Below are 26,767 nucleotides of genomic sequence, written 5' to 3' on the forward strand. Positions count from 1 at the left end.
TTAACTGGAAGTAATTGTATGACCTTTAGAAGAAGAAGGAAGCGTTTGAGTCTTCCGGTTGTCCAAGATTGCGCGGAGTATATTTCAGGTTTGTTTAATAATTTGTAATGCAAAGGATTAAAAAGTTAAGTTAACCCTCTTCAGATTTATTGAGAGGAGACGAATTACAAATATATACTATATTATACTAAAACCTATTGTCATCAGCGCCTTAATTTCTCGCCAATGCTAATGTTAGCTTATTAGCATACGTTAGCACCTGACCAGAGCTTCTCTATATATATATGGCTCTGACTGCAACGGACTAGCTTACTAGTTACAAGACGCATGCAGCTAGGTACACTTTCAGATGTTAACTAACGACCGCCACGGGTTAGTATACAGTAGCTACTAGTAATTGAGAATTTTGCTTACGCCACCGTTAGCTGTAAGATATAGTACGTTAATTGGTATCACGTAACGTTTAGAGTTGGTTTATTTATGACAACGGGCCTAGCTAGCTAACTAATGAATTAAAGCTAATTATGCTGTATACTTATAATGTAAGGAGTGTCGGGGAGTAATATTTCATAGATTCAGTTCACATTTAACATTACACAGTGCGGTTTCACGCAACGTGTGTGTAGATCTCTCTTTTTGACTTGGACGTATGACTTCTCTCCCCCTTCTATCACACCGACGTTTTCCTTCCATTTTTGGATTTTTTTTTTATTTTGTACCAGTGAAACTGCTATGGATAAGATACGAGACGCTACTCAGGTAACAACAGAAATTATAGGCTACAAACTTGAGCCTCTCCCATACAACCCTTATACGATGGGACCTTTTTTTCTATATCCTGGGCAAGACCCATCTTGACTATTATAACCCATCAAATTCTTATTCGTACAACCCTCTTGTCCCGAGGTGTGAAATAGTGTGTGTAGCTATGTACACCTTTGCGCAAATCATGAAACGCATGCATGCATTGAACTGTGGAATGTATTGTCCAAAGGCTACATGCAGGCCTACATCACCTAATGGACAGAAAGGAAATATTAGCACATGAATACCACAGTTGCCACTAACATGACACCAGTGCACACTGCTCTTCCATTGCCCTCCATGTTAGTCTGAAGCAGGGGGTCTCTGTCTCTGTAGCAGGCGGTGGCGAGCGGGTGCTGATGGGGGACGAAAAGGACACCTGGAAAGTGAAAACACTCGACGAAATTCTCCAAGAGAAGAAACGCAGACGGGAGCTGGAGGAGAGTACGGAGCCCAAACGTCTGAAAAATGTAAACGGAAGAGAGATTCTGTGGTGCCCCAAACTGACCCTAGTACCCCCTATACACTTGGGGAGATCTGAAAAGAGATTGGGATAAGGAATGTGGAAATGGCTCCACCTTTCCCCCTGATAAACTAGGTGAAATGTTTGCCATATTGCTTACACACATCCGATAGCTCAGATCTCCACCTGACGATGGTCTAGGGGTTGATTTGGGGCACATTGTTTCTCTTCCCCCATCAGAGGATGCTGGTTCCCATTTTGATTAGATCATGTTTATCAAAATGTATCACAGACTAGAGCTATACCTGTACCAGTGACTCAAACTTTATTGTAATCTTACCATATGTGCAATCAATCATTGTTATGGTTACCATACTGTTTTTTGGGGGGGAATGGGTATAATGTCCCCTCTTTCTCATGTCTTGTCCAGTGCGTTCCGTGCCCTGTTCCACAGACGGATGATCGGGAAGCCAAACGGGACACTCCGGAAGAAGGAGAACTACGGGATAAAAAAATGGAAATAACAATCCGGAATTCCCCGTACATACGGGAAGATTCCACAGAGGACAGGTAAAGAGGATACGAAAAAAGAGCTGTGGGAATTAGGGTCACGTTCAGGCGGGCCAGATAATGGAGAAAAAATGTGTTTCAAAACTGAACTTATTCCTTTTGAATACATTTTCTCCCATTTTTGTCCCAACTGAACGCCACCCTGCTATGCACAGGGGCAGCCTGTTTGTTGAGTCGTTGGCACTAGACAGTCTTCCCAATTCCAGGGGAGAAGAGGATGAATCGCTGGCAATAAAGCCTCCCCAGCAAATTACCAGAAAAGACAAATCTCACCACAGAAAGGAGGAGAAAAGAAAGGACAAGAGACGCCGCCGCAGTCACTCTGCTGAAGGAGGTACGTTGCCTTCCTGGGACGTGTATCGCTGTAGAATGCTTCATAGGGACTGGATCATGTAGTGTTAAACTGTATTTATGCATATGTAGCACCTATTAGCACTCTATCACATTTTGTATTTATCACAGCAGCAGGGAAACGCGTTCGGCCCAAAGACAAAGACAAGGACAGGGAGAGTGAGCGCAGAAAGCGGCAGTGGGAGGAGCAGGACAAGGCCCGGCGAGACTGGGAGAGGCAGAAACGCAGGGAACAGGCCAGAGCACAATCCCGCAGAGAGAGGTGACCACCGACTACTGTGACCATACACACACACAGTTGGGTGTATTAGCGTGGATTGTATTAGCTAATATGTACAACAGAACAAATCACTTGTGTTCAAACGTATGAAGTTCTCAACATGTCTGTTAATCAGTGGCATCTCATACTGTACACCTCTATCAGAATATGACCCCCAAGAGTGGGGCAAGTTGGAACAAAAGTTTCAAGAGCAAAGACTACCCAAAAAATACATCAGCATTTTTTTATTAATGCGTATCGCCCCACTGTCTTGTGATGTCATATTGCTTAGTCTACTTTTAAACTTGCAGATCCTCAATCACTGCTCAGTCATCACGTTTACTGTGCAGTTACCTGTCACACTGTATACTGTACTCTTCCCTGAAGCAGACATTAACGGTGTGGGGTGGGTGGCTTTTGGGTTTCTGGAGAGCTCCTGACAGGATTCCCCCGTCTTCCCCGGACTACAGGGACAGGTTGGAGCAGGTGGAGCGCCAGCGCGAGAGGGACCGCAAGCTCCGCGAGCAGCAGCAGAAGGAGCAGCGTGAGCAGAAGGAAAGGGAGAGAAGGGCAGAGGAGCGCCGGAAAGAGCGCGAGGTGCGACGAGAAGGTCAGGCTTCACAAATGCATATTCACACACACAAGGTTAAAGTTTTTGCTTTAGAGTGTGTGTGAATGATGTACGTCTTTTGATGTATGTAAGGGCACGCTGTTGGTGAAGGAAGCTAAATCTGTTGTCCCCCTCTGACAGTTCCGTCCCACCACCGTGCGCTGCCCGATGAGTACGGTGACAAGCCCAAACAGAGCCACCGCAGTCGCAGCCCCAACCCCAACCAGACTCCCCGGGATAGACTGGAGCAAAACAGCGAGCCACACAGAACTGGTGGTGAGACTAACCAATCAAGTTGTTTTTAGAAAATATTGCTTTGATGGTAGTTAGCTTCAAAATAAATAAAATCCATGACTTATAATGCGGTGCTTGTGTTTGTTGTCCAGCGGCAAAGGATGAGAAGCCTGAGGACAAGGACCTTCTCTCTGACCTCCAGGACATCAGTGACAACGAGAGGAAGACCAGTACAGGAGAGTCCTCCTTAGGTAGACACACTCATTTACAGTCGCAACATACCCCACTGTCACTTTACACCAGATTGGCATAACAAAAAAGGAATGAAAACAAAGCACACTCCTACTGATGTTTAATCAGTAGCGGAGTTCTGTTATAGATATTTAGTCAAGACACTTCTCCTTGTGTTATGTTAATGTGGGTAGTTTGGCGGTGACACGGAGTGGATTTTTCTTTCCTAGGTTCAGGGTCAGGCTCTGATGAGGAGAATGATGATGGATCTAGCAGCGAGGGAGAGGGAGAGGAAGAGGAATCGGGTTCGGGCTCAGGAGAATCTGACCAGACTGCAGGTCTGCTGAATTTATGTCTCTGTTATTGTGATTGTGTGCGTGATCGTGCACATGTCTTATCCCGGACTACCATTACAGTGTTGTCACGGTGACATGGCTTGGACCCACCCATTGTCTGTGTTTCAGGTGACGTGAGTGAAGATGAGCGGTCTGAGGAAGAGTTTGAGGAAGAAAGAGAGAACAGCAACCATATTGCCCCAGGTAGGCATTTTGTACTCCATTTGTCTGGTGGCAGTCATTTCAACGTGTATTATTATGTCATGTCTAAGAATAAAGTTTGTTTTGACTGGTCTTGAAGCTTGTTTATCTAAAAATGTTAGGAGGTATTCTCAACCAGCTGCTAGATGCTATTTTGTCCTCTTTCTATAAGTTATAACTGTCCCCTCATTAACCATTCCAGTGCCTGAGTCTCGATTTGACCATGACACTGAGGAAAGTGGAGAGGAGGAGGAAGAGGACGAGGAGGAGGAGGAGGAGGAAGCAGGGGAGGGAGATGTCACCCCCCAGTCGGTGTCTCACTCCCACTCAGCCACCCCTGAACTTGAGGAGAACTACATCCCTGACTCTCCTCCCATCTCCCCTGTGGAGCTAAAGAAGGAGCTGCCCAAGTACCTGCCAGCTCTACAGGTCTGTGTTTGGCAGCACACACACCTGGGTCAAATACATGTTTGTTTTATTTCAAACACCTGAGGTGCGCTTGACCTAGCTTACCATGTATATTGGGGCCCATTAGAATATTCAAAAAAATGCTCAAGTATTTAACAGAAAACAAAAACATATTTGACCCAGACCTGTACACACATGCAAATCGTATAGAGACGTATTGATTGACATTGGTTTTCCAGGGGTGTCGCAGTGTCGAGGAGTTCCAGTGTCTAAATCGTATCGAGGAAGGGACCTACGGTGTGGTGTACAGGGCCAAGGACAAAAAAACAGGTGCAGTGCATTCGGAAAGTATTCAGACTCCTTCACTTTTTCTACATCTTGTTACTTTACAGCCGTATTCTGAAATTGATTATATTAATTGTTTTCCTCATTCTACACACAAAAAAATTGCAAATGTATTAAAAATTGAAGAACAGAAATACCTTATTTACATAAGTATTCAGACTCTGCTATGAGACTTGAAATTGAGCTCAGGTGCATCCTGTTTTCATTGATCATCCTTGAGATGTTTCTACATCTTGATTGGAGTCCACCTGTGGTAAATTCTGTTGATTGGATATGATTTGACAAGGCACATACCTGTCTATATACGGTCCCACAGTTGACAGTGCATGACAGAGCAAAAACCAAGCCATGGGGTTGAAGGAATTGTCTGTAGAGTTCCGAGAAAGAATTGTCGAGGCACAGATCTGGGTACCAAGAAATGTCTGCAGCATTGAAGGTCCCCAGGAACACAGTGGCCTCGATCATTCTTAAATGGAAGAACTTCGGAACCACCAAGACTTTTCCTAGAGCTGGCCGCCCGGCCAAACTGAGCGATCGGGGAGAAGGGCTTTAGTCAAGGAGGTGACCAAGAACCCGATGGTCATCTGAATGAGCTCCAGAGTTCCTCTGTGGAGATGGGAAAACCTTCCAGAAGGACATCTCTGCAGCATTCCACCAATCAGGTCTTTATGCTAGTGCACAGACGGAAGCCACTCCTCAGGAAAAGGCACATAACAGCCCGCTTGGAATTTGCCAAATGGCATCTAAAGGACTCTCAGACAAGGAGAAACAAGATTCTCTGGTCTGATGAAATCAACATTGAACTCTTTGGCCTGAATGCCAAGTATCACATCTGGAGGAAACCTGGCACCATCCCTACGGTGAAGCAAGGTGGTGGCAGCATCATGCTGTGGGAATGTTTTTCAGCGACTGAGACAAGTCGGGAAAGATGAACGGAGCAAAGTACCGAGAGATCCTTGATGAAAACCTGCTCAGGACCTCAGACTGGGGCAAAGGTTCACCTTCCAACAAGACAACGGACCTAAGCACACAGCCAAGACAACGCAGGAGTGTATTCGGGACAAGTCTCTGAATGTCCTTGAGTGGCCCAGCCAGAGCCCGGACTTGAACCCGATGAAACATATCTGGAGAGACCTGAAAATAGGTGTGCAGCAACGCTCCCCATTTAACCTGACAGAGCTTGAGAGGATTGGCAGAGAATGGGAAAAACTCCCCTAATACAGATGTGCCAAGCTTGTAATCGCTGCCAAAGGTGCTTCAACAAAGTACTGAGTAAATGGTCTGAATACTTAAGTGATTTTTTTTATTACATTTGCAAACATTTCTAAAAACCTGTTTTTGCTTTGTCATTATGGGGTATTGTGTGTCAATTGATGAGGGGAAAAAACAAATCAATTTTAGAATACGGCTGTAACGTAACAAAATGTTGAAAAAGTCAAGGGGTATGAATACTTTCCGAAGTCACTGTGGGCTACCTTGCAATCCATTTCCAATCCCTGAACTTGGACACACACTAAAACACACCTTTCCCTTTCAGATGAGATTGTGGCCTTGAAGCGTTTGAAGATGGAGAAGGAGAAAGAAGGTTTCCCCATCACGTCTCTGAGAGAGATCAACACCATTCTGAAGGCCCAGCACCCCAACATCGTCACTGTCAGGGTGAGGAGCATAGAAATAAATATTGGTATTCTATTTCTACGGTGGGCGACACACACCTGATTTAGAGGAAGCCCCCCCTCCAATATTTAGACATTTGTTTTGTTTAGCTCCTTTCATCTGAAAGTGTAGCAGAAATTCAAGTAAAAAAATTGATAAACGAGCAATGTATACTAGTGATAGCTGAACTCGTACTTAATCCCGTTTTCTCCCATGTCAGGAAATTGTTGTTGGAAGCAACATGGACAAGATCTACATTGTTATGAACTACGTGGAGCACGACCTGAAGAGCTTGATGGAGACCATGAAACAGCCTTTCCTGCCAGGTAATTTTGTGGGATACAGTTTGAGTTGGACTACATGCAAATGTCCACCAGCCATTTTCCCATATCATGTGGCTAGGTAAGTGGTACTCTGTTTGGAATAGAAATGAAACGTGTTCTCTGGTGGGTTCCCTTTGTTTACCTAGCAAATATTGTCATGCTTCTGTGGTGAGCATACTACCAAAAGGGTTAGTACTTCTTCCCAGACGATGTGGTCTGGGGTTTAAAGGATTGTTCTAATGTTTATGAACTCATGTCTCTTGTTTCCTCTTTTTCTTTGGCCTCAGGTGAAGTGAAGACCCTGATGATCCAACTGCTGCGAGGTGTTCGCCATCTCCACGACAACTGGATCCTCCACCGCGACCTGAAGACCTCCAACCTGCTGCTCAGTCACAAGGGGATCCTTAAGGTGCCATAGATGTCTTCTTGTTTTGTATTATGCTATGTCCCATTTATATTAAAACCACTGTGGGTTGGGAACTTCAGATGAGGATTAGGTCATCCATGGCTCGGATAAAGAAATTCTAGGCTCTAGGCTTGCTGATGACAACAAATAATGATGATAATGTGCGTGAGAGGGTGTGCTTGCCTCATAGGCATCTTTGAAATGTTTGTTGCGCTCTTCTAGGTGGGGGACTTTGGTCTGGCCCGTGAGTATGGTTCACCCCTGAAGCCCTATACACCTGTGGTGGTGACACTGTGGTACCGTTCTCCAGAGCTGCTGCTGGGAGCCAAAGTGAGTCAGAACTTGATCTGGGATCAGTTTACCCTCCCCAAATCCTAATGATGAACGAGATTACACACCTGTATTCAGAGACACAAGAATACTGTCAGAATACCTCTGGTCTACAAAGACGCAAAGCAACTGAGTCAAAATGTCTCAAACATCAAAGACCCTCTACAGTCAAAATGGTGCCATTCTAAACCCTAAACAAGTCCCTGCCTGACTGTGAACCTTACAACACCCAGACATCACAACACATACTTCGTACACCTTCAAATATTGTAGAAGTATGGTTCTGAACATATCCCAAGACTGCATACACATAGCACCAAGTCAAAGCTTGTCCTCACCCAGACTAAACACTCCAACCCAGACTCATGTAGTGCTGTCTGTTCCTTGGAATACTGTGGTTTTGTCGTGTGTTTTTCTCTCCACAGGAGTACTCCACAGCTGTGGACATGTGGTCTGTGGGCTGCATATTTGGAGAGCTCCTTACCCAGAAACCTCTCTTCCCTGGAAAATCTGAAATCGACCAAATTAACAAGATATTTAAGGTTAGCTAATTTTGATCAAGAAGTCCCATTTTACTTCATACTGTCTGGAACGTAATAGCACTTTACCCCACTCCTACAGTACCAGTCAAAAGTTTGGACACCGCAACTCATCCCAGGGTTTTTTCTTATTTGTACTATTTTCTACATTGTAGAATAATAGTCAAGACATCAAAACTATGAAATAACACATGGAATCATGTAGTAACCAAAAAAGTGTTAAACAAATCAAAATATATTTAAGATTCTTGAAAGTAGCCACCTTTTGCCTTTGACAGCTTGCACGCTCTTGGCATTCTCTCAACCAGCTTCATGAGGTAGTTACCTGGAATGCATTTCAATAAACAGGAGTGCCTTCTTCAAAGTTAATTTGTGGAAGTTCTTTCCTTAATGCATTTGAGCCAATCAGTTGCGTTGTGACAAGGTAGAGGTGGTATATAGAAGAGATATATTTGGTAAAAGACCAAGTCCATATTATGGCAAGAACAGCTCAAATAAGCAAAGAGCAACAACAGTCCATCATTACTTTAAGACGGGTCAGTAAATCTGGAACATTTCAAGAACTTTAAGTGCAGTCGCAAAAACCATAAAGCGCTATGATGAAAATGGCTCTCATGGGGATCGCCACAGGAAAGGAAGACCCAGAGTTACCTCTGCTGCAGAGGATAAGTTCATTAAGAGTTACCAGCCTCAGAAATTGCAGCCCAAATAAATAGTTCACAGAGTTCAAGTAACAGACACATCTCAACATCAACTGTTCAGAGTAGGCTGCTTGAGTCGGGCCTTTATGGTCAAATTGCTGCAAAGAAACCACGACTAAAGGACACCAATAAGAAGAGACTTACTTGGGCCAAGAAACACGAACAATGGACATTAGACCAATGGAAACCAGCATGGCTACCACCGCATTCAGCGATATGCTCTCCTCTGGTTTGCGCTTAGTGGGACTATAATTTGTTTTTCAACAGCACAGTGACCCAACACACCTCCAGGCTGTGTAAAGGCTATTTGACCAAGAAGGATAGTGATGGAGTGCTGCATCAGATGACCTGGCCTCCACAACAACCCAACCTTAACCCAATTGAGATAGTTTGAGTTGGACCACAGAGTGACGGTAAACTAGCCATCAAAATCAAGTCAAATTGTATTTGTCACATGTGCCGAATACAACAGACCTTACAGTGAAATGTTTACTTACAAGCCCTTAACCAACAATGCAGTTTTAAGAAAATAAAATGTGTTAAAGTATTTACTAAGGAGCAACAATAAAATAACAGTAGCGAGGCTATACACAGGCTATATACAGCAACGGTTAGTTGAGGTAATATGTACATGTAGGTAGAGGTAAAGTGACTGCGTGGATAATAAACAGAGTAGGAGCAGTGTACAAAATGTAAAAATGGGGGAGGGGACAAGGCAAATAGTCCGGGTAGCCATTTGATTAGCTGTTAAGTCCTATGGCTTGTTAAGAAGCCTTTTGTACCTAGACTTGGCTCTCTGCCACTGCTTTCCGTGTGGTAGCAGAGAGAAGGTATTTGACTAGGGTGGCTGGGGTCTTTGGCAATTTTTTTGGTCCTTTCTCTGACACCGCCGGGTATGGAGGTACTGAATGGCAGGAAGCTTGGCTGGGCGTACGCACTACCCTCCTGTAGTGCCTTGAGGTTGGAGGCCGAGCAGTTACCGTACCAGGCTGTGATGCAACCAGTCATGATTCGATCGTGCAGCTTTATAACATTTTGAGGATCTGAGGACCCATGCCAAATCTTTTCAGTATCCCGAGGGGGAATAGTCATTGTCGTGCCCTCTTCGTGACTGTCTTGGTGTGTTTGGAGCAATGTAGTTTGTTGGTGATGTGGACACCAAGGAACTTGAAGCACTCAACCTCCTCCACTACAGCTCTGTCGATGAGAATGGGGGTGTGCTCGTCCTCCTTTTCTGTAGTCCACAATCATCTCTTTTTTTTTTTTTGATCACGTTGAGGGAGAGATTGTTATCCTGGCACCACACGGCCAGGTCTCTGACCTCCTCCCTATAGGCTGTCTCATCGTTGTCAGTGATCAGGCCTACTACTGTTGTGTTGTCAGCAAACTTAATGATGGTGTTGGAGTTGTGCTTGGCCATGTAATCATGGGTAAACAGGGAGTACAAGCGGGGACTGAGCACGCACCCCTGAGGGGCCTCTGAGGATCAGCGTGTTGTTACCTACCCTTATCACCTGGGGGAGGCCTGTCAGGAAGTCCAGGATCCTGTTGCAGAGGGAGGTGTTTACTCCCAGGGTCCTTAGCTTAGTTATGAGCTTAGAGGGCGGTATGGTGTTGAACGCTGAGCTGTAGTCAATGAATAGTATTCTCACGTAGGTGTTCCTTTTATCCAGGTGTGAAAGGGCAGTGTGGAGTGCAATAGAGATGGCATCTTCTGTGGATCTGTTGGGGCGGTATGCAAATTGGTGTTGCTTGACTCGAAGCCAGCATAGAAGTTATTTAGCTCATCTGATAGGCTCGTGTCACTGGGCAGCTCGCAGCTGTGCTTCCCTTTTGTAGTCTGTAATAGTAGTCCGTAAAAGTTTTGCAATTTTTTGATTTCCCCTTAGGGTTGCAGAGTTAGGAATATAATATAGTCGGATTAAATGGATTTCATTTGACGTCACAATCTATTTTTCAGAAAGGGACTGCGGTTCAATGACCCAGTCTCTTTTAGACAGTGTGACATAACGGTCTTGTCTGTGGCGCTTGTCTGACTGGGCTAAACCGTAAAACTCAGATTAAAATATGTGGTCTTGAATGTGCTCCAGTACTCCTCACTTAGCAGTTCTGAACATACCAGACAAAATGGTGACCACCCCTCATATACACATAATAACTCTGTGTTGATGCGTGTTCTCACCAGGACTTGGGGTCGCCCAGCGAGAAGATTTGGCCGGGCTACAACGAGCTCCCTGCCGTGAAGAAGATGACTTTCACAGAGTACCCCTACAACAACATGCGCAAGCGCTTCGGAGCCCTGCTTTCAGACCAGGGCTTTGACCTCATGAACAAGTACGTCTACTCAACTTCAGACTAGCACTTACCCCTAACCATTTCAACCGCATGTTTAGTTACAACACCATTCATTACTAACCTATTAAAAAAACCTGACCTAACTCACCTTTACACCAAACCTCAGACTTACACTGCTCAGTTGAGGTTGAATTTCAAGTATCTAAAGTGAGAGAATGCATTTTTTGTTGTTGTACCTAATTCTTAATTATCCATCAACCTGAAAGACTATTGTGTGTGTCTGTGCCGATGTGGTCTTTACTCGGGGGGGGTTTAACATCAGCATTGCTATGCCTTGATGTAATGTGTGTATGCTGTCAGGTCTGCCTTGTGATATGCTCCACATGTCTTCTGCTTCAGTCACTGCACTCTTGGCAAGCTGACTATAAACAGGATGGAGAAGTAGCCTTTTGGCGTTGCATCAAAGTACCTCAGCCCTCCTCCAGACCTGTATTTCATTTCACAGCTTTGTTTTTTTTCTTCATCTTGGCTTGTGTGTGTCTCACAACTGCATTAAAGCAGGGCCTATCATAAATGAGTATGCTAGGATATTTTACACGCAACTTACCGAAGACTGAACACACTCACATCATCGGCAAAGAAAAGTAGCAGGCGAGCCAGCAAGATGGAGAGAGGATGAGGGAGGCAGAAAGAACCGTGCGCATATGTCTTGGTGATCTGTGTCTCGCATATTTACCAAAGTATCCTTAAGTTCATCTTTATTTAAATACACAACTTTCCCTAGGAATATGTTTTGTGATAACAGCACAGTGACTTAGTTTGTGAGAAATTGTTTTTCAGTTAGCGTTTAGAAGAGAAAAAAAAATCTCAATTTAGTTTAAACATTCACACCCCTATTATTTGCGTCACACACCTGTAATGGGTGGCCATGTATGGCCAAGGGAGGGGTTGGGGTCAGCTTTTGGGTAAACTTTGACACCAGTCCAACTGAGTGGAATGCTGCAACAGTCACATGACCCAGGAAGTGCAATGACCCCTGGCCAGTGGCTGCTAGCCGTCTCATTAGACCCTGACCCCCTGTGAGCTATGTTTGGACTGGAGGCTGGACCTCCTTCAGCCGCAGAACTGGACTGGCGTAAGTCTATTCATTGAGTGTGTAGACTTTCTGGGTGGACATGGCAGTCCTGTTTCAGTTTGGAACATCACACTCCTCCATGGCACCAGGCTGTAGGGGGAGTTTAGTGCTGTGACCTGAATGATGACCTTGCAGATGAAGTATGCATCTCAATTAGGGATGTCCCTGACAAAAAAAAGAAGTTATTTCGACCAATCCATTGGTATTTTTTCATATATTGACACATCCTATGCGTTTTAATCAAATCAACTATATTCACTGAGCTTGTCTGATGCTTTAAGCACAAGATTAAATAATTAAGACACAAATGACTAGAGGGAGTCCGACCAGCAATTGATTTGATTGTGCTGGGCTTGCTGCGCTGTGTAAAAATAAGACAGTGACTGACCAGCACCCGTTGTCTTTCTCCTCCCTGTTGCAGTGACCACCATAGAACATCAGTGTTTATCACGCTGTCCGTGTTACTGAAGTTGCAACATAATTACACATTTCTGACTGAAAAAAAAATCTCTCATTTGTTTAGGAAAAATATTCCTTATTCCCTCAACCCCCGCTCTCTTTTACGTGACATGTGTATGCATCGCGTGCACATGGCCGAATAGCTATTCGCACAGGATTAGTATTACTAGAGAACGTTGGTTATGTAATTATTACTCCAGAATGTCTGTTATTCCAGAGGACAATTCAGACGTGATTTTATTTCCAAATTGCCCCCTGTAATAATTTTTTTTCAATATATTGACAGTTATGACGGAGGTTTTTATTCTAGCCGTGAATATACAGTATTTCAACATGTCCAGGTGATAACTCAAGCTTGGTTTGGTTTAGAAACCATCTTTTGTGTGGTGTCGCGATAATATTTAAATTGAGGAAGTGTGATCATAATCTTTAGGATATTTTAGTGTTCCGCAGTACGTTCTAAATGCCTCCCAGCCTTCAGATGTGAGCTGAACAGTGCAATTGCACTTGCGATGCATTTTAAATCTATGGATGAGAAAGTCTTACGCTTAGATCACACCTAGAGTCACTGTGCAATAGTATGCAACAAAAGTTCAACATTCACCTTCTGCTACCAGTTCTGTCAAGCCATATAAGCATACAGTTTGACGCATACGTTCGATAAATCCAACGTATGCTCCACACCGAACGCACTGCAACTGCGTCTGCAAGGCAAACACAGCGTTTTAATTGGAAATGAATGTAATTCTTGTGCACCAAAATGTAATGACTTTGGCAGTGTGATTTTAAGCGTAAATATTAACATCAAGGGTTGCATTAAATAGGCGCAATTTTGATGCATTTGGCAATATTCGATATGCACAAAACATATAAACAAAAGCATTCACTGTAAACATTGATAGGCTACATGTCGGCCATTTCAAATATAATTTGTGAACTACTTAAATTTATCGACTCAGTTATTGTTTTCATGCGCAAAACCGCAAGCAACACCTGTCAAACTTTCTCACCTGTCAGACATTTCTCTCAAAACACAGGGATGTTGATTAGCACAGGTCTAGTATTATGAGAGGACTTTGGAGTTTGACAAAGAACAGTAGGCTATTCTGGCTGGAATTGTTACTCTCCTGCCATGTAAAAATGACTGGCGTGGATTCAAAGGGAACTAAACGACAGATGTGGTGTTTTGTGCTCGTGCACAATTTGTTACCCGACCTCCCCATTAAATGATGTAAAATAACTCTTGGAAGGCGTTCAATTCCAAACCACTTTATTAATCCCGGAAGGTCAATTTCATTGTCAGGCTTGTTGCTTTCACTTACCCTATGTGTTCAGCTGAGGGAAAGGATGCCGCTTTAGACTATGGAGAGGGACCCCATGTGCTCTATGAAAGCGTTAATGCAGAAGTGCTGCTGTTTTCAGTGACCTCTGCCACCCCTGGCCTTGACTTTTTCCCTTTCCCCAAGGTTCCTCACCTATTGCCCCAGCAAGAGGATCCTGTCAGATGAGGCACTGAAGCACGAGTATTTCCGGGAGACGCCGCAGCCCATCGACCCGTCCATGTTCCCCACCTGGCCCGCCAAGAGCGAGCAACAGAGGGTGAAGAGGGGCACCAGCCCGCGCCCCCCCGAGGGAGGCCTGGGCTACAGTCAGCTGGTGAGGCTGGGTTGAACTCGACATCCTTATGTTGACCAGGGTTTAACATCTGAGCTCAGTTTCTGTCATACACAGATTATAGACCTACAGCACTCTGTAGTCGAGACATCCTCCCACTGCTTACTACTTCTGTTTCAAGAATACATTATTTCCGTGGCATAACAGCAATGTACCTCATCAGCTAACGTGTGTGGCTTGTCGTCTCTCCAGGGTGACGATGACCTGAAAGACACCGGCTTCCATCTGACCACCAGCAACCAAGGGGCTTCTGCTGTGGGCCCAGGGTTCAGCCTCAAGTTCTGAGCTGCACATGGAGGACAGGACACCCTGTGTATGCAAAAAGAGAGACTAGCATGGTCACCTGACCAGACAATGAATCATGGGACATGTAGGTTTTAATGTGGCTGGGCTTATTGTGGGAATGACCTCCAGTGTCAGGGGTCAGCTTACTGCCCTCACTGTGACCCTGTGTGGGTACATGTCATTACATGACATGAACAACGGACAAATCCGCTTAATGTCTCTTTCCGTATGGATGAATCCCAACAGTTAAACAGTCACTTCTTTTAACATTCTCGACTCTGACAAGTGCATCGAAACCAAACTACAATTTGTCAGTAGCTTAGCTCATGTTGGCTTTTTGTTTTGTTTTCCGTCTTTTTTTTACACTGCGGAAAAGGACCAGATTTGAAGTGGTTGGTATTTTTTGAGTACTGGAGCTACTGTATAATAATGAAGCAGCGTTAGATCCATGTCAATCCATCATATTGTAAGGACTTAACTGTGTGACTGATGGCTAACATACCAGGACATGTTTTTGCTAGAAATAAAATGTAAAACTCTTTTGCTGGCATTTATAAATGCTGTCTGAGCTAAGCAAACAGCACCACACACTGCCTGCCAAAGAAAAAAAGAAAGGACGTCGAGTCCAACAAAAATTCCAGCCTTGAACCCGGCTCTATAGTAACCGTCCAAGAGTGATGTCCTCCTTTGCCCTGCACACTATGTCTCAGCACATTTCAGGGGAAAGAGCCCCTGATTGTCTTTGTTATTGAAGTGGCTCATGATTTTTAGGACTAAACCATCAAGTTATTTGATTTCTAGCTAGAGGAAAATAAACCTTACATTCTCATTCTTGGGATACGGCTGGCTGCTCGGACTGGAACAGTTGAAAAACTTTCCCTCGTATGGGTACTCCTTAGAATCAGCAGAAACTGACATGCATTAATCAGTTTATCTGCGAGTCCCCTCTAAAGCCCTTCTGTGGAGTATTACACCTGATGTGTCAAATGAGTAGGCAAAGCATTGTGGCCACCTAAAGGATAACTAAACTAGCTGGATGTCGTAGGTGTTTCATATCTAAATAAAGGTTGAAACAGTTCATATGACTGCAAACAATGTTTTTGGTTTACACATTTTTGATCCAGAGCATCCCAAATATGGTGACATGTCTGGTGAGTATGCAGGCCATGGAAGAACTGGGACATTTTTTCCAGGAATTGTGTACAGATCCTTGTGACATGGGACTGTCCATTATCATGCTGAAATATAAGGTGATGGCGGCAGATGAATGGCACGACAATGGGCCTCAGGATCTCGTCACGGTATATTTGTGCATTCGAATTGCCATCGATATAATGTAATTGTGTTTGTTGTCCTTAGCTTATGCATGTCCATACAATAACCCCACCGCCACCATGGGGTACTCTGTTCACAACGTTGACATCAGCAAACCGCTCTCCCACACAACGCCATACACGCTGTTTGCATCTGAAACCGGGATTCATCTGAGAAAAGCACACATCTCCAGTGTGCCAGTGGCCATCGAAGGTGAGAATTTGCACACTGAAGTCGGTTACGGCGCCGAACTGCAGTCAGGTTAAGACCCTGGTGAGGACGAAGAGCACGCAGATGAGCTTCCCTGAGATGGTTTCTGACAGTTTGTGCTGAAAGTTTCCAGTTGTGCAAATCCTCAGTTTCATAAGCTGTCCGGGTGACTGGTCTGACGATCCCCAGGTGAAGAAGCCGGATGTGGATGTCCTGGGCTGGCATGGTTATAAGTGGTCTGCGGTTGTGAGGCCGGTTAAACGTACTACCAAATTTGAATAAATTACATTGGAGGCGGCTTATGGTCGAGAAATTTAACAGTTCTGGTGGACATTCCTGCAGTCAGCATGCCAATTGTACGCTCCCTCAACTTGAGACATCTGTGGCAGTGTGTGTGAGACACAACTGCTCATTTTAGTGGCCTTTTATTGTCCCCAGCACAAGGTGCGTCTGTTTTAATGATCATGTTGTTTAATCAGCTTCTTGATATTCCACACCAATCAGGTGGATAGATTATTTTAGCAAAGGAGAAATGCTCAGAAGCAGGGAAGTAAATAAATGTGTACCCAAAATTTGAGAGAAATGATCTTTTTGTGCATCTGGAACTTTTCTGTGATCTTTTATTTCAGCTCATGAAACATGGAACCAACATGTTGTTTATACTGTAGGTGTCATGCATTGATGCAGTAGCTTTTAGAATGCATTACCCATGGCATAAAGTAACCAGGCTAGTTACATTTATTTGAAATTCCTGGACAATATTTAGAGAAGTTTGAGGCTACTAGCTACCCTGTAAGTGTCAGTGAGCTCTAACTTCAATGAACAGTCTATTGTTCACATAATACATAACAAACAATGCCAGCAGTGTATCGAATACTCACTTGGACACAATGTAGTTTTACATCTAGATTCTATATACTACTTACCATAGAACAAAAGGGTTTATTGTGCACATATGAAAATGCATTACAAAAAAACAGACCTAAAACATGATTGTTTTGAGGGTATTGTTTAGACAATGTACATACATTAAAATATGTGCCCAAGTGAGTGAGGTCCCCGTTTTGAACAAGCAATGTTTGAGTGAAGGTGTGCTTTGAAATATAATTCCTAGAACGGACATCCCATTCAAGTCAATGTGTGAAAATGCAGTTGTCTAAGGGCTTTTCCTCTTCTGGTAATTCTGTTTCTATGGTTGTGTGTTCTCTGTGCTAATACCCAGTGCTTCTATGTGCGGATGGGGGCATCACCCTCAGAAGCGCACTCGTACCCTCCAGGAGTAGTTGGTGAGGACCTTGTTCTTTTTCCTCACGATGCAGGTGTATGTGCCCTCGTTGATGGCGTTGGCCACGATACTGATGTGGTCGTCTTTTAGGGAGATGTAGCCAGGGTGGGAGTACTCCAGAATCTCTCCGTCCTTGTACCAGCTACAGAAACAGTAAAAATACATTTAAATTCAGTCCATTGTTGGTATATGATTTATTAGAAGTGATATTGGGCTAAATAAGACATACTCACTGTACTTTGCCTGCCTTTGCTGCAATTTTCTTCCCACATCGGAAGGTGAGCTTCTTCCCCTCAGCCACCAGCTTGTGTTTGGTCCGTTGGGGGGTGGGGGTGGGGGCCACAGTGGGGAAGGGGAACTCTGAGGAAAGTTAGGGAACACAAGGTTAAAGGCTGGGGTATCCACTTCTGTATAGTCTTAACCAGACATGACTCGGTGTGGTATGGCTTTCATTTCACAAAAGGATGTTAATGTCTTTTCATTAAATGTTTACTCCAAAAAGTAAACAAAGAAGCGCCCAGAAAATGTCTTCTTAGTTATTGTTTAATCTGATCTGGATCATACTAAAAATGATCCCCCAAGACATACACACTCAAACTAAGCATAAAAGCTATCTGCCTACATGTGCATCAAAAAACTTCATGGCAACTCCATTGTAGATGTTTAAGGACATTCTCTATCTAGTTAATTTACCCAAGTGCTACGGCCATTAGATGAGTGTAAACACGATGTTGTGCCTCATGATCAGTTGGAAGTCTGTTTTAAAAGGCAGCCACTAGTTTGGGCCGCAGAAATCCCAAATTGACCTTCCGTGTCTAACACTCAAGCCACAGTCTGAAATTCCAGTGGTTTGGAGTCATACTGGAATTTTCCACAGCCGTACAACGTCTCCCAATCAACAATGAGGAACAGATTAGGAGCCAGGAATGGTATCCTTTCTCCTCTCCACATTCTCCCTTGTTACACATATAAAACGGACAAACCTACAATCTATGGCTGCCATGGCGAGGAGGAGTCATATCCTGTTGTGCAACCGGAGGCCTCGGCCCTGATGAGACTGATTGCGGAGGTTATGGGAATTTAAGCTGTCGAGGTGCTTCACTAAGACGCTCTGCTCGCTTGCTATAAAGCAGACCACAATCCATCCAGAGGTAATTATTTCTGAATGAGTCTCATCCAGTGGTAAGTATCTAATCTGACTTTAAATCCGAAGGGCTGCAAACCCTCATCATGGTTCTGCATGGCTGGACTTTGTTGGCTGCGTTACGATCCATTGGCAAATGGTACAGATGCGATTCCTTGCACTAGTATATTGGGAATAATATTTTTTTCCTTTGCAGTGCTGCTCTTACCGTAACAGAAATCACAGCTCGAGGGGCAGTGCTTCTGCATGAGCTTGCGCTTGCTGTCGCAATAGCCTTTCCGCGCCCAGGCTGGACAGATAAATAATCTATCCAAACATCCTACAGGGAAGGAGGAAAGAGGGATGAGAGTGCTAATTTCAGTCTACAGAAAGGAATTTGAGATGACAATCTGACTTCACATTTATAATGACTCTCACACTGTATTAAAGGTTCAACAATACTCATTAAGGCCACGTTTACTTGCAGCAGGTAGTAAATCAATTATTTGTGTAGCATCTATATAGTGCTTAGGAAGAAATCATGAATAGTCTATAAAGCCTGTATAAATTGGTTGTTTAAAGTGGGACCATTATTTTAAATGAGGATTTATTTCATTTGAAAGATGCTACCGCTGATCGTTTTGTGCTACAAAACAATATGACACGGTTTTTTGTCTGTTTTACAGGGCACTTTGCTTGTGGGTGCTTGGATTTACCATAGAGTCGGTGCAGGCCCCACACCTCGTCCTGTGTGATGAGCTTGCGCCCCGTTAGAGTTGCGTTCAGGTGCATGATGGCCTTGGGGTTCAGGGAGTGCATGAGGCCCAGGACGTGACCAATCTCGTGAGCCGCTACATGGACCAAGTCTGTCAGCCACACCCCTGCACAAACCAACAACACAAAACAGTTCATTCTGTCTTAGTAATTGGGGTGCATCTCAATAGTCGAAAGTAGCTAAAGTCCTTTGCCTCATCCACTGAACTATACACATGAAAGCTAGTTCAAAGTGGCATAACAACATATGGCTTTCACCTATACCTGTCTTTTCAGATCAGTGCCGATGAAGCAGACGACTACTGAGACACTACGCTTCTAAATTCACAGTATCTTCCAACCGTAACACAACTAGGCACAGTATTACACTGTGGTCTATTCCAGCTTCAAGACATAATTACCAACTACAGTGTCCATGATTTTCACTTTTCAACCCTGTGCATTTGACTAATTCAACTGGACATCCAGCAAGTAGCTTTGGTGCTGAGGGCACAACAGCAGCTTACAAAAATCAGGAAAGAGATCAACCAAGGTGCCTGCCTTTTTTCCAGCTGAAGCGCATGTTTCCCAGAATCCAATACTCATGGTCGTCAAAGTGGATCTCGCCCGTCGGAGGGAAGAAAGCATGTGCCAGTTCGCCGGTGATGCCGTCGAAACAGTGGTGCAAGTAGGACTGCAGACAGTCTGTGTGGTTGATGGGGTAGAAGCCTGCCAAAAAGAGACAGAGCTGTGCCTCAGACAGCGCAACCAAGAGGGGAACCTCTCCAGCCTCTATCTCATTCTACATACAATAGAGTCTAGAAGATGATGGATTTCAAACTTCTTAACCCCACTGAGGATGACTGTCATTTTTCACACTTGCATCAAGTATTTATGCTGGAACAAGACTCCCAGATCACTCTGATGGATTCAGCATGATTTAGATCATTTTAAAATGATTACACATGCTTGGAAGGTGTACAGGACTCTTTATCATACAAGTAGAGCCATGAATCATGCAGAACATAGATAACTAGACAGTAGAGGGAGATTTGTTCAGTTCAAATGCTTAGGGCATTTCAGACACATGTCACTGTATAGTCCTTCTACTATATTATATGCCAGTCATCATGCCTGATATACTTTAGGTGGGGGCACAACAACATATACCTATCTTGATGTCTGCCTCCTGGTCAGCGGGCACCTCTCTAAAGCTGAAGGGCGAGACATCACTCCACATAGTGAAGGCTTTGGCAATGCCACGGCGCGTGTCACTGGCATTCATCAGGTTCCTTGGGAAAGAGAGCAGCCTGCACAGACACAATGCCTTTATCTGGGGAAACCACTTGGCATATTACAACAGCAGAAATCAGTAAAAGCAATTGGAGCTAACATAAAGCTCTAAGACAGCTGTCCCTCGTAAATATGTCTGAAGTCAATTCAAACAGCATTTCCTTTTGTTTTTAGACAGTAACTGTTTGCTAAGAAAGGAGGGTGAAATAAAAGAATCTCCAAACTTGTAAGTGAGCTTGAACTTGTCCCATTTGAGTTTCTCAGGGGTGAGGGTATAGCGCTTGTTCCTGGAGAGGTGGAGGACCTGCGTGCGGGCATCTTTGCGAATCCCAATCATTAACACACCAGAGGTGTGAACTTCTTCCTTGGACAAAAAAAATTGTAGATTAACCACCAGAGATTTGGCGCTACCAGTTAGGAGCGAGGAGAGGAGTTTCAACCTACTGGACATGTCACATCAACATCCAGATGTAATTTATATTTATGATCGGGATCTGGATTCCCAGCAAACAAATGTTGGTTTCCAAAACTTTGTGTGAAAGTTATTTTTCAAAAGATAACCTTTAGGAAACATTACAGATACATTTTGTGTTCACTGGGTTGGCCTTAAGTGAGCCTTTTTTATTTTTTATTATACTGAACAAAAATATAAACGCAACACGTAAATTATTAGTCCCATGTTTCATGAGCTAAAATAAAAGATCCTAGAAATGTTACATACACACAAAAAGCTAATTTCTCTCAAATGTTGTACACATTTGTTTACATCCCTGTTAGTGAGCATTTCTTCTTTGCCAAGATAATCCATCCACTTGACAGGTGTGGCATATCAACAAGAAGGTGTGGCATATCAACAAGAAAGTCCAACTGGCCTCAAACACAGACCACGTGTATGGTGCCGTGTGGGTGAGAAGTTTGTTGGTGTCAACATTGTGAACTGAGTACCCCATGGCGGCAGCGGAGTTATGGTATGGGCAGGCATAAGCTACAGGCAACAAATACTATTGCATTTTATCTATGTCAATTTGAATGCACAAAGATACCGTGACAAGATCCTGAGGCCCATTGTCGTGCCATTCATCCGCTGCCATCACCTCATGTTTCAGCATGATAATGCATTGCCCCATGTCACAAGGGTCTGTAAACAATTCCTGGAGGTTGAACATTTCCATGGTCTGCATACTCACCAGATATGTCACTCATTGAGCATGTTTGGGATGCTCTGGATCGACATGTACAACAGCGTTTTCCAGATCAACTTGTACGACAATGTTTTTCAGTTTCCACCAATATCCAGAAACTTCGCACAGTCATTGAAGAAGAGTGGGACAACAGGCCACAATCAACAGCCTGATCAACTCTATGTGAAGGAGATATGTCTCGCTGCTTGAGGCAAATGGTGGTCACACCAGATACTGACTGGTTTTCTGATCCACACCCCTACTTTTTTTTAAAGGTATCTGTGACCAACAGATGCATATCTGTATTCCCAGTCATGTGAACTCCATAGATTAGGACCAAATTAATGTATTGCTTATTGACTGATTTCCTTATTTGAACTGTAACTAAGTAAAATCTTTGAAATTGTTGCATGTTGCGTTTAGATTTTTGTTCAGTAGGTAATTAACCTAGTGTTTGCCTTTGTGTTTATGAACTACACATAGCTAGTGCTTAGTATTTTATCACTCTTAGTGTTCCTGTCTTCGTGGCTGACTGACAGATTATTATGATATGACTGACTTGATCCAGTGTCTGAACCAGACCACAGAACCAAGGACCAGGAGAATATTGCTAACAACATGAGATGGAATAACCGAAGTATTCATGGAAGGAACTTGAGAAACTGGACAAAAACAGTGAAGATCCCCCGAGAAGTAAAAAGTAGTAACACTTTACTTGAAGGGGGTATACATAAAGCATGCATAATACCTTTATGATACTAGTCATTACACCTTTATTCATGTGTCTGCAGTATCATTCATTAAAAAATGCATAACACATTTATTCAATGTCATTTGCCTTTTTACTGCCACAGTACCCAACCCTCTGACACACTTCAAGTAGCAGGCTGAGAGCAGCACAGAATGAACGTTGTACTGTAATCTACTTACACTGTTAGTTGAACTGACAGTTGTGATTCATGTCGTTAATTTATACAGTATTTATAGTTATAATGTTCAAAATCTAAACAATCAACAGTTCCATGCTGCAAGGGTTCTGGTTTGACGAGACCAGCTGAGGACACTCAACTCTATTGTGATTCTGCAGTTTCTAGAGCTATTATCCCAATGCCTTGCATGTGAATGTTACATGTTACATTTTCATGCAAGGGCATTCCATTTTGTAGAAAAGGAAGTGGTCAGCAGTAAAACTGCTTTCCAGACTTTAAGTATGATACATTTTGCAGGTACAATATGTCTGATGTCCCTTTGGGGAGGGGCAAATGAGACTCTCCAAATAATAACACAAGGATTCTATTCTTGTTTTACAGCTGTGAAAGGCCAGCTATAGGTGCTTACTGTTTAAGAGTGTTTAGAAATATGTTGTGACTTTGTTTTTATATAATACTAATAGAATGTAAAATGTACAGTTACAGTATACACTACCGTTCAAAAGTTTGGGGTCACTTAGAAATGTCTTTTTAGAAAAAAAAATGTTTTGTCCATTAAAATAACATCAAATTGATCAGAAATACAGTGTAGACATTAAGGTTGTAAATGACTATTGTAGCTGGAAACGGCAGATTTTTTATGGAATATCTACATAGGCGTACAGAGGCCCGTTACCAGCAACCATCACTCCTGTGTTCCAATGGCACGTTGTATTAGCTAATCCAACTCGCCAGTCTAAACACCAGTCTCAACATCAACAGTGAAGAGGCGACTCCGGGATGCTGGCTTTCTAGAAAGAGTTCCTCTGTCCAGTGTCTGTGTTATTTTGACAATCTTAATCTTTTCTTTTTATTGGCCAGTCTCTGATATGGCTTTTTCTTTGCAACTCTGTCTAGAAGGCCAACTTCCCGTAGTCGCCTCTTCACTGTTGACGTTGAGACTTGTGTTTTGCAGGTACTATTTAATGAATCTGCCAGTTGAGGACTTGTAACGTGTCTGTTTCTCAACTAGACACTCGAATGTACTTGTCCTCTTGCTCAGTTGTGCACCGGGGCCTCCCACTCCTCTTTCTATTCTGGTTAGAGTCTGTTTGCACTGTTCTGTGAAGGGAGTAGTACACAGCGTTGTACGAGATCTTCAGTTTCTTGGCAATTTCTCGCATAGAATAGCGTTCATTTCTCAGAACAAGAATAGACTGATGAGTTTCAGAAGAAAGGTCTTTGTTTCTGGCCATTTTGAGCCTGTAATCGAACCCACAAATGCGGATGCTCCAGATACTCAACTAGTCTAAAGAAGGACCGCTTTATTGCTTCTTTAATCATCAATTGGCTTTTTAAAATTATAAACTTGGATTAGCTAACACAACGTGCCATTGGAACACAGGAGTGATGGTTGTTGATAATGGGGCTCTGTAGCCTATGTAGATATTCCATAAAAAAATCTGCCGTTTCCAGCTACAATAGTCATTTACAACATTAACATTAACAATGTCTACACATCAATTTGATGTTATTTTAATGGACAAAAAATGTGCTTTTCTTTCAAAAAATAAGGACATTTCTAAGTGACCCCAAACTTTTGAACGGTAGTGTACACTTTGACTGATTATCCAATAACTTTAGGTGACTTCATTATCGGGGACTTTTATGACAAGTGAATAAGCTAATTTAGCCTATCCACAGATCTACTCCACAGTCCTTATCATCAACGATAAGGGATTGGACCAACATGACCTGACCAAGTTCAACATTTACATACAAATACAGTGGAAATACAACCCCCCAAAATGGCTATTTCTAAAAATATGAATTTATACTATTAAAATATCTATATGAAAATTTAATATTTTTTTCTCAGAGAACAAATGTAGATACTAAATGTAAAGGACGTCATGCTGCTTGCCACGCTGCTGATTCAGCCCATACCTGGGGCTAACTCGGGGCCTCTGCCATGCTAGCACACGTGATCGCCCTCCTGAAGTGTCTTACCAGTCGGAAAAAGTTATTCGCTGGCACAAGTGGGGACACTTCAGGCTGAGGAGTAAGTTTCACACATCCCCATGTGCTACATATGCATTCCTTTTTTAATGTTCCTCAATCCTCAGGAAAACAAGGGCTATGCCAAGAGCTGAGGCCTAGACACCCAGACGGACACCAGAGGAGCCCTGCAGAAGACTGAAGTCTTCCTGCCACACTGATAACAGAGTCAAGGAAACATACACTACAAAAGAAGAGGACATAGCCTAGAAGTTGGAGCAGGCATTCCACTTAAATTGGAGCAATGTGAGAACAGTCCATGATTTCTTGAAGCTCCATGTTGTTCTAAGCTGTACTATTTGCTACACCATTTCTTCCTATGGAAAACAACTGAACATTTTCCAAAACAAGTGCACTAGAGATAACATTTAGAACCTGATCATTCAGTGCTCAACCAACATGCTAAGCTCCTCTTACTGTGCTCTCCTTTGAAGATTCCCACACTGTTTGCCCCTGGTTTATTAATCAAGGATTCTGAGAAGTCTGCATTTGACTTAGTGTGAATTAATGAACAATATAAGATACTTTTAGAATAGCTAACTTGGTATAAGTGAGGGTTAAGACTTCATCCAGCCAGATCAAAACAGTTTTATTGTGGCTACAATGCAATAAGAATAGTTGTTTTTTCCTCAACTGGGACAAAAATCAGGGCAAAACCAAGAATTGCTCCAATTATATAATATGAATAGGCTACATTATAAATTATATGTATAATTGCTGATTATATGAAGGCATTTCTGTCTGATGAAGTTTAACCAAAAATATGATTTATATTACAATTACATTTTATTTATTTATTATTTGCTCATTTGTCACCAAGCAGAAGTCTTGGTAGACACTGAAAAAAACAAGTTAAAATAAAATGAAAATATTGTTGCCCTAAACGGGGTTAATCATCCAACATCTTGATCATAATTTATTCCAGCATAACCTGTTCAGTATAGAAACTGAATGAAGTATTCAGCAGTGCAATTAAAGGAGGTATCAAGTTAGAAAGTTGAATTCTCACACCATACCTCTATTCTCCAGGTGGGAAATGCCGTGGTTTCTTGCATCCCTTCAAACAGAATCCCAAGCACCGCCACAGCCAGCAGAAGAGTACTGAAGTCGCCTCTTTGTAAACTTCTGAACGTCTGACACACCATCGTTGCGATATCACCTTCCATAAAAAATCCCTAAACAAAGACAGACTAGTCAATTTCACCACCATCTATCCGTATGGATATCAATGGCCATCCAATGCATCCTTTTATTTGACAAATTAATTTTAAATTGAGGATAACGGAGGATAACGGAGGATAACGGTGTTAAGGCTGGAATCCTTGGTCACCCGCCGCCAGCTCCAGGCTGCATCAAACGTTGCAGCTTTCTATACAACCTTCCGCCGCAGCGCTATTCCGCGGTCTGCCAAATGGTTTCACATTACTTTAAATGGAGGTCAGAGTTTGACAAGTTTAAATGGAAAGGATACCAGCTGCACGTAGTCGACAATCTTAAAACTATTTTGATTTAACTATTATTTTTGCATGCTTATTAATCTAGAAGTTCATAACAGAGATTTGATCATGGATTTTTTTTTAAATGTAGGCCTGCTCAAATACCTATGTGTGGGTCTCTCATTTTAGCTGAGGAATACGCATAGGTTGACTTTGATTTATATTGAACCTTATTTAAATATTTTCTCACTCTTAATTAAAAATTCTATATTTTTTTGTTCTAATTGCATAGGAAAATAGTATATCTGTGACAGGCAATGCCTGATGCAAGCAACAAAAATTTCTCAAATTGTATTTTAATTGGAGTAAATTACCTACATCAAATTAATTGTGAAAATGTATGTCAGTAGGCCTATGCTGATATGCATATATTCTACAGATCTGTGTAAAACTCGTGCGTTTGTGAAGGCCCAAAAACACGCAATTTGAGTCTGGGCTGCATTCGTATTCAGCAACGTTCAAAAATGATTGGAAAACAAATAGCTTCACAAGTGTTTTTTAAGAGAGTATGGTATTTGCCCTGCGATGATGG

General features: G+C 42.9%; 2 protein-coding genes and 1 long non-coding RNA gene across 53 annotated transcripts; 2 read left to right on the forward strand and 1 right to left on the reverse strand.

The window, feature by feature from the left end:
* Position 1: 1 nt before the first annotated feature.
* On the forward strand, positions 2 to 16,710 carry LOC110492225 (cyclin-dependent kinase 11B). Of its 50 annotated transcripts, none has more exons than XM_021566345.3 (21): positions 2 to 88; positions 723 to 759; positions 1,141 to 1,274; positions 1,698 to 1,837; positions 2,044 to 2,171; positions 2,300 to 2,450; positions 2,879 to 3,057; positions 3,199 to 3,333; positions 3,444 to 3,542; positions 3,753 to 3,860; positions 3,987 to 4,061; positions 4,261 to 4,487; positions 4,706 to 4,796; positions 6,349 to 6,470; positions 6,688 to 6,793; positions 7,078 to 7,199; positions 7,419 to 7,526; positions 7,952 to 8,068; positions 10,952 to 11,100; positions 14,122 to 14,311; positions 14,522 to 16,710. In XM_021566345.3, the coding sequence occupies exons 3-21, from the start codon at positions 1,164 to 1,166 to the stop codon at positions 14,612 to 14,614; spliced, it is 2,451 nt and encodes an 816-aa protein (XP_021422020.2). In that variant the 5' UTR covers positions 2 to 88; positions 723 to 759; positions 1,141 to 1,163; the 3' UTR covers positions 14,615 to 16,710. The 50 variants fall into 50 exon arrangements, with proteins under 50 accessions (XP_021422020.2, XP_021422022.2, XP_090059433.1 ...); XM_021566347.3 differs by having other exon boundaries at positions 6 to 88; positions 1,144 to 1,274; XM_021566336.3 differs by having other exon boundaries at positions 10 to 88; positions 1,993 to 2,171.
* Positions 16,711 to 16,744: 34 nt separating this feature from the next.
* On the reverse strand, positions 16,745 to 26,176 carry LOC110492226 (matrix metalloproteinase-23). 2 transcript variants are annotated; one of them, XM_021566355.3, is made up of 8 exons: positions 25,756 to 26,176; positions 20,817 to 20,956; positions 20,470 to 20,609; positions 19,861 to 20,028; positions 19,263 to 19,427; positions 18,776 to 18,886; positions 17,657 to 17,783; positions 16,745 to 17,565 (listed from the first exon to the last, which is right to left on the reverse strand). In XM_021566355.3, exons 1-8 carry the CDS (start codon positions 25,903 to 25,905, stop codon positions 17,391 to 17,393), a joined length of 1,176 nt encoding a protein of 391 aa, XP_021422030.1. In that variant the 5' UTR covers positions 25,906 to 26,176; the 3' UTR covers positions 16,745 to 17,390. The 2 variants fall into 2 exon arrangements, with proteins under 2 accessions (XP_021422030.1, XP_021422031.1); XM_021566356.3 differs by having other exon boundaries at positions 20,817 to 20,952; positions 25,756 to 26,145.
* On the forward strand, positions 18,470 to 22,592 carry LOC149976926 (uncharacterized). The gene is made up of 2 exons (XR_016487370.1): positions 18,470 to 18,574; positions 19,233 to 22,592. It is a non-coding gene; the product is annotated as an uncharacterized LOC149976926 (long non-coding RNA).
* Positions 26,177 to 26,767: the final 591 nt, after the last annotated feature.

Source organism: Oncorhynchus mykiss, chromosome 16 (assembly GCF_057628025.1).
Source record: "Oncorhynchus mykiss isolate SJ-2025 chromosome 16, ASM5762802v1, whole genome shotgun sequence".
Taxonomy (NCBI): domain Eukaryota; kingdom Metazoa; phylum Chordata; class Actinopteri; order Salmoniformes; family Salmonidae; genus Oncorhynchus; species Oncorhynchus mykiss.